Below are 12425 nucleotides of genomic sequence, written 5' to 3' on the forward strand. Positions count from 1 at the left end.
CAGATGTAAAGAAGCGTCGGAGACACTGAGAAGTCACTGACACATCCAAAATATACAATCTCTAGCCTCTTGCCAAATATGAATACAAAAATGCAACTAACAATTGTTTTTCTATTATGCTGAAAGAAATGTGAACATTTTCAAAGTTAAACCAAAATACACCTAATCTCAACTACATAAATTCACATGCTATAAAAACATTTTTGAGCCAGCCCTGATGGCCTATTGGTTCAAGTTCGGCACACTCTGCTTCAGCAGCCTGGGTTCGGTTCCCAGGCATGGAACCACACCACTCGTCTCCCACTAGCCATGCTGTGGCGGTGGCTCACATAGAAGAACTAGAAGCAGCTACAACTAGAATATACAACTATGTACTGGGGCTTTCGGGGGGAAAAAAAAAATTCTCAAAGACATATTTTTTTCTTGATTAAAATTAGTGTGCATGCTGATTCAGTACCATCTCAAGAACTAGCTCTTAACATTCAGGTGAACTGGAGAAGCTGGGTTGTGTCTTGCTTCTTGTTCCCTGGACATATATATTAGGTTTCCACAGAGACTAATCTGCTGCTTTCCCATATTAAGCCTTTATTATCAATTCCCCCACATACCTGGACAGTTCTTCTAATTTTGATTTAGCAAACTCCAGACTTTTCCTCTCCACATGCTCGTGGGGTGTATGAGCGAGGAGTTCATGAAGTGTGATGATATACCTGGGGATCTGAATGCAAACAGAGGCCAGCATGAGCAAGCGGTCAGGATGAGTAACGGAGACCTTCTCTCCAATGCCATCATCACTTCCAGAAGCTCATCTCTACTCTTACAGTTTTGATTGTTTTACAAATATTTTTTTAAAAAATATATTTAAAATAAACTACATTTCAAATTTCACACGTCACACAAACTTCACCAAGAACACATGAAAAGAATAATAAAGTATTATGTTACAAAGAAACAATTGTTTCTTTAGATTTTTTACTATAATCGTATATTTCTTAACCATAATTTTTGAAAATTGGTTCACAGGGAAACAGATACAGCTATCATTAAATCACTTGAGTCTGTTAGATATATTTGCCTGTTTACAAAATTTTTTAGAAATTGACAGTTCTACTGCTGCAATGTTCTCTTTAGGAATTAAAACTCGGGAGAAGATACATTCGCCCATTACATTCTTTTGATTCTGCTTTACTTAACTCATCCTTCTAGTGGTAAAAAGTATTGTTTAATTAGATTATTTACTTATACTTTTCTTTATGAATAGACAGACTGTCTGAATTCTGTCAAAGGCAGAAACTTCACCAACACTATGACGGTTTTAATAGACCACAGTAGAGATTTAACTCAAGTTATAGTGATTCAACAAATTTATTTTTTACTGGCTTATAAACTAAAATTTTTTAGAAAGCAGGAGCAGTGGGTTTAATTTTAACAATAACACGTGTGAACAACAGCTACCGTAACACTGCCCGCGATGGGTCAGATCGGAGCTCGAGGTTTGTACATGCACTAAATCCTCCAGCAACATAAGAATTATTTTCCCATTTTACAGACAAGGAAATAAAGCGTGAAGAGGTTTGGTAACTTCCCCAAGAAAGTTGGGGAAGTTGGGGAAGCCCCAAGGGGGCTTCATAGTAAATGGCAGAGCCAGCCATGAGCCCTGCTCTGACCAGTGCACTAGCCCAGTGGGTCTCTTCTGCAAGGACTGGGGTCCACTCAGCACCTGAAAGGACCTCTGAGACCAGAGAGGTCCAGGGCCCTGTGTAGCTCCTTCCATTCTGTCCTGAGGTGTTGGCAGCTCTATCCTTGGATCTGCTTTTGCTCTCGTGCAGGTGGTGGCCTTCATTGGGTTATTTACTAATATTTACTGAGTGCCCACATTTATGCATAGGTACAGAGGGCAGTGCCCTCAGCACAGACATCAATCTGCAGCTCACACTCTGGGATCATGTCCAAGGGAACGTCATCAAGCCAAGGTTTCAGAAGTGCAGACAGACTCCTTAGTTACAGGAGAGTGGGGGCCGGGAGACTGCTCCCTCTGAAGCACAAGTGGAGGAGGCTTTCTGCCTCTCCACCCCACAAACTTCTCACTAAAACAGCCTGTAGGGCTGTTCCACTTGCTGAAGCCTCCTGGGATAAGTACACTTTCAAATATTCCTTTTGCACAATGCCATGATCCATAATAGTTTGCCTCTAAGTTAGTAGTTCTATAAGACAATCAAGGCGATTGACAGCAAATGTACTCAATTTTTCATAACAAAGAGGGCAGGAGTGGGAGAGCCTGGCTATGGATAATGCACTGAAAACCCACAAAACTAAGTTTAGTCAATAGCTTCATGATCCTCCCCCATTAACGAAATCTATTTTAGAGAGCTCCTGGGCTAAGATTCAAGTGGATGGATTCAAAATTCAGTAACTGGCCCTTTCCACTTTCTTGTGGAGGAACAAACAAGACTGAAACTGCCAAAAAGCAGGCAAAGGACGTTCTGCAGAGAAGTGGACGGCTCTCCAAAGAGCTCATCTGTATATTTAAGAGCTGACTATAAATCTGTTCCCCAAAAAAACAAGAATCATAGTAAGTACTGTCTAGATGAATCATAATCCTGCTTTCAATTATGGAGCAATACTTGTCACTTTATAGTCACTAATTAGCTTGCTCTCCAAATAGAGTAAATAGGTGGCTAAGGCAGCAAATGGCTACTTTCTAGAGGACATCTAACAGCACTGTTCTTGCAGGAGCAGATTTTATGATTGGCTTACCTATGGGCTTATGAGCAGCTGAAGCCAATTTAAACAATACCAGCCAAGCCATTGTCTTTGCTAAATAAAAAGTATGTTAATGACTATATTATTTTCCATAACAAATTTCTTGGCAACACTTGGACTTACTTGTCTGATAGTTCAACTGAGGATAAATATACTGCATCATTCAAAGTCTACAATCCTTCATGTTTCCACAGGTCAACATGGTTCATTAAGAGCAGCAATTGACTTACTCGACAAAGGGCCCAGAAAGAGGTAGAATGTAACACTTTTCTCTTCTACTCGTACACAGGCTAAAAGTTGTCAATCACCTCTCCTCCTTCCTCTGCCCCCCACCAACCTCTGCCCCCATATCTTGGCTCAAGAAAAAGTCTGGGCAGAGGCCCCTCGGCAGTATGAACTAGGGCCACCTCTTCCATTGTTGCCCTACAGCAAAAAAGTGTGGTGCCCCAGCCTCATCCTGAGGTGTCCAGCCTACACCAGAACAAGGTAGAAGTGCAGGAGTACCACTGCTGATACAATGTATGCAGAGGGAAGTAGATACAGCTGGACCATGTGAGGGAGCAAACGCCTTCAGGACAATTTCATCTCATTGGTGAAAGGACCAAAAGAGAACAGGAAGGATATAATGAATCTAGTAAGAAAAAAACCTTCAAGCTTCTCAAAAGGGTGGTTTCCCCCTAAGTGTTCCATATGGTCACTCCTAGGGAGAGGGCAGAAGGGACAGACACCAACGGAACAAGACAGAGGGGAGACATCAAGGAGAATGTGGCCCTTGGGCAGCAAACTTAGATGATTTTCCCTCTTGGTCTGTTCAAAATCGTTATGGGAAAGCAAAGAAAGAAAGCGCCATTCAGCACTCTTTCAATTTGCACATTTCTTGCAAATGGACCAATTGTAGCTAAATTGTTTATGTTTGAGGCTCTTCCCAGAGCAATGGCTCTCACAAGCTGAGGCCTTTGGTTACCCTGGTCTGGAAGAAGCCAGAGAATCTCAACATCTGACCCTTCAGCTAAATTCTAGGGTTTGGGGCCACCACAGTCTTAGGGGTGGAGGGGGTGGTCTTAGACTAACACCAGGCTCTTTGCACCACCATATAGTTAACCACCCCAACTTTCAGAACCAGTCCAGTCCCCTTGGGATCACAGAGAGCTAGAGCTCTGGGGGATAACTAGAGCTTAGATGCCTCAATTTCGAGAGTAAGAAACAGAGATTTAGACTGGTTCAGTTATTTTCCCCAATGCTACGACTGAGGGGTGAGCAAGACATCCAGGTCTCCTAAAGAGTCCAAGTCCAATGGTCCTTTTCTGACATTATGGAAATTCCTGGGGGTTAACCAAAATGCTGTCATTGTTATTGGGCTTAAACTCAGGGGAAGGAGGGGGTTGGAGGGAGAGTACCTCAGCATTTCAGAAATCCAAAGGCCTTTCCAAGGCCCTACATTCTACTGTGTTTGGACACCTCAACTAAAGGGCCAGTGTGTTCTGCCATTTTAAAACATTGAGAGAATCACACCAAGGGGAGTTAAATAGGCATTAAAAAGACATTAATGGGCTGTCAGAAAGGGAGCAAGGTACCTCTCTGAATGCTCCATGTGGCTTTCACAATTCTATTTTAGAGTATTTACCTGAGTTGGGGTTGCTAAACAGACACAATTTAGGGTATTTAATCATAACCTAGAGGTAACTGCCAAAGATTCAAATTTGTTTCACTGTAAACTAAAAAATTACAATTTTGTATACAGTTAAAAACAAAGCAAAAATTTTTTTTTTGCTTTGAAGTTTTTCTTGTGAAATATCTCCTCAGAGAGGCAAAGAGTTCAAACAATTTAGTTTCAAGAAATAAACACAGTAACATTATAAAGTTTCACTATACTTAAGTTGTTTCAAATCATCCTTTTGGTTTTTAAAAATCTTACTCAACTTCTATGGTGACTCCCATGATTTCAAGCAGGATTGACAAACTTTTTAAGACAAACAGTTACAAACCACAGCAACATTTCTCTCCCAGGCTAGAAAATGATCAGCCAGGGTCAGAGATGCCTGTTCAGGGGACCAAACTGTCCGCAGAAACCCTAACACACATGACTAGGAGAATCGGTTTCCCACATGACAATTTGGAGGTCTGGCCGAAAGCTCCATAAATTCCACAACAAGAACTTCAATGCCTTGCCAAAAGAACAGAATCAACACTTTTCAAAAGAACAGGAAACTCAATTCATATTTTGGCCTCTGTAGTTCTCACTCAAGAGCTCTTAACGGTAAGGCCCCAGATACCGAAAGAACCCAAGGGGTGGTGAACACGATGCAGTCTACATAGAAGTCAAAATATGATGATGTACACCTGAAACTTATATAATGTTATAAACTAATGTTACTTCCATAGAAAATAAATAAATAAAAATTTTAAAAAGTTATTCTGTTACAGCATTTTGTTGTAATCAGATTGCTTCATTTCTGTGAATTAAAGAATTTGTTCACTACAGGGGCTGACTTAATACACTCTGTAAATGCCCAGGTATAGAAGATGTTTATAAGAATGCTAGCTATATTTGTGAATCAGTAGAGTATTATTTCATTAAAGATATGTTCACCACTTTGTGGTGCATGGAATGCACTCTGTATGTCACACGTATAGAATGTGTTTCTACGGTGATAGAATTTTGATGCATCTGTGCAGCATGATGTTAGTAAGGATGTGTTCATCACGTGTGCTCTGTTTAATAAAATCAGTAAAGACCCACATAAAACAAAAAAAAAAAGAAGAAAGAAAGAACACAAGTGTACTTGATCCATTGGGTTGCTCTGATCCCAAAGTGAACATCAGGACAAGCTCCAGCCTCATTCCAGCAACCTGACCAGGGGCCAAGAGTCTCCAGGTACAGCCGGTGCCTCTAGCTCCTAAGTCCCCACAGCCTCTATGACTGGAGAGGTGTTCCTTTTGCCCCAGAGCTCCAGCCAAGGGAGACTCAGCAGCAATCACAGCAGGGTGGGAGGATGGGCAGGGAAACAAAGACCTTCCCAACAGGCACTCCTCTCCCCAGGAACCTTTTATGCAACCAGCGTACACTGGAACATTTGCACAGCATCCTATTTCTGTAAACTTGATAATATTTTTAAACATGCTGGAGGAGGAGACTCCATGGAAGAAGTCTGTGAGGAATCTTTCTGTAAAGAGAAAATTGTGCTGCTTTTCAAAAAACCGTTCCTGATTTACCTGCCTCAAAACTGCCTAGTTTTCTTACATATACAGTCATGCGCCGCATAATGATGTTTTGGTCAACAATGGACCGCATATATGATGGCGGTCCCATAAGATTAGTACCATATAGTATAGGTATGTATTAGGCTATACCATCTAGGTTTGTGTAAGTACACTCTATGATGTTCACACAAGGACAAAATTGCCTAACGACGCATGACTACTAGACAGAGAATATGTGACACAAGTTTCTTTAGCTCCGGGTCAAGCTCAAGATGACAGACGATGCATATGTGCCATGATTCCTCACAGGGGATACTGGCACATCTCACTCTGGTCACACTGGGTATCAGCAACATCAAGTTGGAATCAATGACTTATAAATGCATCCCAGATGACTCACCTGAAACATTGGATAGGTCAAGAACGTTTCCAGCATCCTCCCCTCACAGGCAGGGTTGGCTTCATACTGTTTTAAGAGTTTGTCAAAATCTCTGTTTTGCTTACAATTGGCAAGCACTTGGAGGCTGTACTGGTGATTACGCACAAATTCTTGATAAATGTTCAGCATGGGGAGCAAAATATCAAACAGATCAGCTGGAAAGAAGAAGTAAACATGGCAGTTTCTCTTGGACTCAGTAAATTATCTAAGGTACAGGGAGAGACTGTGTTCACTCAACAGGAATGGCAGAGGGTGGCTCCCAGCGCCAGGTGTCACACATGGGCGGGGCCCCAGTCCAGATGCCTAAATGACTGATCTAACAGAATGCACCCCAGTGCAGAGCCCAGCTCTAGGCCCAAATGAACCAGGATAGACCAGGGGAAACGTAAGTCCAGAGGCAGGGCCCAAACGGCAACGAGACAGATTCCCAGTGGCTAAGGGAGCTCACAGGCCAAGAAGAAGGGAAATTCAGACAGCTTTGACTGAAAAATGTTAAAGTTATTTTATTCTAATAGTAGCCATATTAAGAGAAAATCTTATATCTCTAAAGCATGCGCTTACCTAAAATTAAAGTAGGCCAGTTTGCTATCCTTGCCTTCAGTCCTTGATGAAATATTTCATGAAGAAACATGATTGTTTCACTATAAAAAATGGAAAAATAATATAATTTAGCCACTATAAAGTGTCTATTTTGTTAAAGAAGTACACTGAGTCCTTAAAGCCTTAATAAATACATGATATACACGTCTCCTGGGGCCTCCAAACTGTACACCGAATAATAATATGAATTATATGAGCCCCCAGAAAGCAGTTTATCTTTCAGACAACCTCAAAATCTCAAAGAAAATTCTGAGCTGAGCTTCAAATATTGGAAGACAGTAAGCACCAAATCAATGTCATATAATCCTCTTTACCAATTGATAATAAAGACGGCTTTCTATGCTTAGAACGTAGCACTTCAACTGATAATAATAAAATTAGTTATGATTCTTTTTCCCTTCAGATTTGATTCTAGATGATAACTCAGGGAGAAGTCTCTCTTTCACTAAAATGAGTTTAGACAGAAGGAGAGAGAGGGAAAAAATCCATAGCAAAGATTTGACAGAACTACTGCAACCACTCCTAAGACATTCAAGACAGAAATGTAAAAGAATCTTCTGAAAAGTATGGAGCCCACACAGAGATACTAAAATGAGAACTATGCATAAATTAGGGATCTAAATTCCTAAAAGTGTCAAGAAGTGTAGTTACTAAAGTCAAAATATCTTTTGCTTTCTCTCACTAGAATTAACCTACTGAAATGAGCCTTTGAAGCCTTTTCTGAACTTACACATTGACACAATCAAATACAGAATGATTTATGTCAGTGGAATACTTTGTTTCTGTTATTACTCAAATTCCATTACAAGAAATATCAAGGAGAAGTCCTCACTATTTCCAAGTGGTCCATGAAACAAAATAGACACTGCTTGGAGATGGTAATTTGTTTTCCTTTTATAGAATTTTAACTAAGCAGTTAAAATTGTTCAAGGATTTCAATCAAATCTAGTTTGGTAGATATTGTAGATTACTCTTTTGATCTCCATTCCACCCTCCTTCTAGGTGGAGAGGAAGGAGAGCTAAAACTACATTTCCCAGACTCCCTTGCAGATAGGGTTCTGGATATAAATTCAGTCCCACCAACAGATGTGCTTGGTAAGAGACAGAAGGCGGAAGTAGAGGCCTCTTTCTGCTGCTGAAAGTCAGTCATGGAGATACCAGTGCTTCCGGGGCAGTTTCAGCCCTCAGCCTCAGCATTCTAGTTTCTAGGTACCAGCTTCACGGATCTGAGAGGCAGATGAGGTGGCAATGGCGGGGGCAGTAGTTTCCTAACCTCTGGATCACATCTGTGGTGCTGTGCCCTTGAACTCAATGGTCCAGGGGCAGCTCCCTGATGTTACTTCTCCAGCCCTTCCAAAGGATTCTGTAAGCAGCGAATTCCCTCCACTCAGAGAGAGATTTCTCTTTCCTAGATTGAAAACTAACTGATACATATTTTGACACCTGGATGGTTAGAAAACAAATAAAACAATTCTGCATGTAGATAGGTAGATTATATTTTTTTAAGTATAAATTCGGTGCTGAAATTCAAAATAATTGACCTGCCTAGGGCTTCAATTTGAAAGGGAAGGACAGGGATTCTAGTTAAATGACAGCAATGATAACAAACATCCAACAGCCTCCCCTTTAAAAACATACTTCTTCAAATCTCCATCTAGGACTAGGTGTAGTAAACAATTGCTAGCCTGTATGAAGAGCTTATGGCCTCAGCTTCCAAAAAGAGGCACAGCATCTTGACTCCAAATTTAAACAATATGACAAAGCTTGTCTTCTGCATTGCAGACCACGCAACTCAATGGAAGTAAATATCCAGAGGCGGCCTAAAACCAACGTGGTGCAGGCTTTGATGGCATCACTATCAGAGTGCAGTTCACAGTCCTGTCCATTGCCATCAGAACTGTTGAAACTGCATGTTTGGATGACCGAAGTATCACCAAAATGCTAGCTGTATAGCCTGAGGATCAAGAGTACCCCTCAGGTCCCTCAGGATGTCTCACACACTTGGGTGGCATCCTTGCCACCCAATGTGGGGAAATCTCCCTCCTACCATGGAGTGATTCTTTAAAAAATAGAATGTTCTTTAAATATCAATATGGAAAGATGTCCAGGATACATTGTGAAGTGAAAAAAGCAAGTACATGTTAAAGTACATTGCTTTTTGTGTGAGCAGGGGGGAAATAAGACTCAAAATTGGATCTACATCAAGAAACACTGGAAGGATATATAAGAATCTAATGAAAATGGTTATATATATAAAGTGGGAAAATGGGGTGGGCAGAGACAGTGTAAGAGAGACTTCTAACTGTCGTTTGATGTTTTCATGTTATTTTGACTTTTGAACCATGTAAATGTATTATCTACTCAAAAACAAATAAATAACTAAAATCTTAAGTAAAACACCCAAGCATTCCCTTTCCCCTCTTCTCTCCTTCCTTTCTTTATTTTTTCCACAGCACTCATCACCATATAATATATTACGTAGTTCAGTCATTCACTATTTATTGTCTGTCTTCTCACATAAAAATTCAAGTTCCATGAAGGCAGGGATCTGCTTTGTTCACTGATGAATCCTCAGCAGTAAGGACACTATAAATATTTATCGAGAGAATAAATTTACGAGAGAGTCTCAGGTCCTCTGTCAGTTTTTGCTCTACCTAACATACTTCTGTATAAATTACATGCAAAGACCCATTGATCACACCATTTCCCTCAGTTTATGAGGGACATTATCTTCCCCAACACACACAATGACAAGAAAACATATGCCAAATAGAGAAGAAAACCAGAAAACTAGATTCCAAGAAGCAAGACAAAGATATGCAAATTTGGACTAATGAAACACAAATGATACCTTTTTTATTTTCAATACCATAAATTCATAAAGGTGAAGTTATGATACCTATTCTTTTAAGAGTAAAGTAAAAATTCTGTTAAGAAATTCAAACAGGTTTTTCACATGACTCTTTGATTTATGTCAAAACAGACCTGTTGAGAAAAATACTGCTGACATCGTCATGGCTGATGGGGGGCTTCTTGGAGCTGGCTGCCATTCGCAGGGGCCGGAGGAAGCCATTGACCAGGATGTAGAGCTGGTGCACATACTCCGACTCAGCCTCAACCATGGTGAACACAATCTGGTTTCTCTTCCTCATACTTTCAGCGTGAGGAGAACAAATGTAATCCTGTACAATGGTCTTCCATTTCCTTCTACACAACCATCCTCGCATGAAGCTCTGAACCTACAGAACACCAACAACAACATCAAAAACTGAAAAAGAATCTCAGAAGGTGTGATACTGGCTTTCTTAAGCCTGTCAGTAAGGGGTCCATCTTGCGCCATGTAAAACACTGCTCTTTCATTGGCGTACTAATGGTCCCACCACTAGAATAAATAATGGCAGGCTTTTTCTGGATAGCAGAAAAAAGACGAGTTCAAAAATAAAATTTTTTCTCAGGTTCACAAATTTCTTCCATAAGCTTAAGCTCTTTAGGTCTGCCTATATGGACACCAGAATATAATAATATTCTATATTTACTTATTAACATTTCAAGAAAGAAATAAATTGAAGGCTTATTCTTTAACAATACAAAATCAGATATTTAAAAAAAAAATTTTAACTGTGGTTAAAAAAAGACATAACATAAAATTTACCATCTTAACCATTTTTAAGCGTACAGTTCAGTAGTGTTAAGTATATTCACATTGTCGTACAACAGATCTCCAAAACTTTATCATCTTGCAAAACTCAAACTCTATACCCCTTAAACAATGTCCCATTTCCCCCTTCTCTCAGCCCCTGGTAAACACCATCCTACTTTCTGTTTTGTGAATCTGACTACTTTAGATAACTCATAAAAGGGGAATCATACAGTATTCATCTTTTTTGTGGCTGGTTAATTTCACTTAGCATAATGTCCTCAAGGTTCATCCATGTTGTAGCATGTGCCAGGATTTCCTTCCTTTTTAAGGCTGAATAATATTCCATTGTGTATATATACCACATTTTATTTATCCATTCATGTGCCAATGAACATTTGGGTTGCTTCCACCTCTTGGCTATTGTGAATAATGCTGCAACGAACATGGGAGTGCAAATATCTCTTCAAGATCCTGTTTTCAACTCTTTTGGATATATATCCAGAAGTAGGATTGCAGGATCATATGGTAGTTCTATTTTTAAATTTTTGAAGAACCTTCATACTGTTTTCCATAGCAGCTGCCCCATTTTACAATCCCACCAACAATGCACAAAGGTTCCAATTTCTCTACATCCTCATCAACACAGTATTTTCTGGTTTCTTTGACAGTAGCCATCCCAATGGTGATATTGCACTATAGTTTTGATTTGTATTTCTCTGATGCTTAGTGATATTGAGCATCTTTTCATGTGTATATGATTTCTTCAAAGATGATATACAAATGGTCGTTTCTCCATTATATGGAGAAATGTCTCTTCAAGTCCTTTGCCCATTTTTAAACCAAGTTATTTGATTTTTTGTTGTTGTTGTTGATGAGATTTTTTTTAAGCTTAAAAAATAAGTATTAGAGATCAGCTCATGCAACCTTTTCCTTTTAAAGATGAGTAAACTAAATCTCACAGTAAGTCACACAGCTAGGAAAGAAAGCTGCAACCAGACTTGGTGTTCTTTTGTCTGCCTTTTGTCAACTGTAAGGACTCTCTTTCCCAGCCACATGGGCAAAACACACATTAGCGATTTACCATCGTGATTATTTAGTGAAAAGAAACATGAAATATAATTAAAAATAAATTTTGTAGAAAACAAGATAGCCTCTAAAATTGATCTGAATTCCCTAGGTATGATTTGAAAACTAACAGGCAAACCTGACAAAGTGCACTGGCCTGTGTGTTTTAGCCAACAGATATTTACCAAACATCTTTCAAATGCCCAGGTAAATGCTGGGTGCTCAGCAGACAGGTATATGTCATAATCCTTACCCCAAAGGCTCTGCCATTAACCTGCTGGGGGACCTTGAAGTCTGGTCCTCCATTTCCTTATCTATAAAATAATTGACCCTCAAAATCTAAGTCCTTTCTAAATATAAAAAATTGTATGATAATTTATTAGGATTTGTTATATGTGGCAGATTCAGCAAGAAAGTAGGTTACAAATTCACATATAATTGAAAGCATTAAATCACTATCAAATCCTTTTTTAGTACCATTGTTTTCTATTCAACACATTCTTACACTTTTTATTTTTTCCATACTATTTCACCCATATGGTCTAAATTATCATGCATTTAAACAACTACTCTTCTTTGGCAACGTTTAAAATTCTCTCATTATCTACTGATGTTGCCAGCATACTATCAATTTTCATACAGGCATTCATATAGCTGCCATACTTTAAAGAATAAAAATTAACCACATTTTAATAGAATTATGTGGGGGAAATTATA

General features: G+C 39.4%; 1 protein-coding gene across 3 annotated transcripts in view; it reads right to left on the reverse strand.

The window, feature by feature from the left end:
• The window catches only part of RASGRF2 (Ras protein specific guanine nucleotide releasing factor 2), a 215651-nt gene that overhangs the window by 119476 nt on the left and 83750 nt on the right, over positions 1-12425 (reverse strand). For all 3 annotated transcript variants that reach the window (XM_087430100.1, XM_087430098.1, XM_087430099.1), the window contains exons 5-8: positions 9989-10242; positions 6965-7044; positions 6365-6558; positions 609-718 (exon numbers count right to left, since the gene is read on the reverse strand). In XM_087430100.1, coding sequence (XP_087286226.1) covers positions 609-718; positions 6365-6558; positions 6965-7044; positions 9989-10242 — 638 coding nt within the window. The remainder of the gene's footprint in view (positions 1-608; positions 719-6364; positions 6559-6964; positions 7045-9988; positions 10243-12425) is intronic.

This window comes from Ceratotherium simum, chromosome 4 (genome assembly GCF_057802395.1).
Source record: "Ceratotherium simum simum isolate JZ-2026a chromosome 4, ASM5780239v1, whole genome shotgun sequence".
NCBI classification, from domain to species: domain Eukaryota; kingdom Metazoa; phylum Chordata; class Mammalia; order Perissodactyla; family Rhinocerotidae; genus Ceratotherium; species Ceratotherium simum.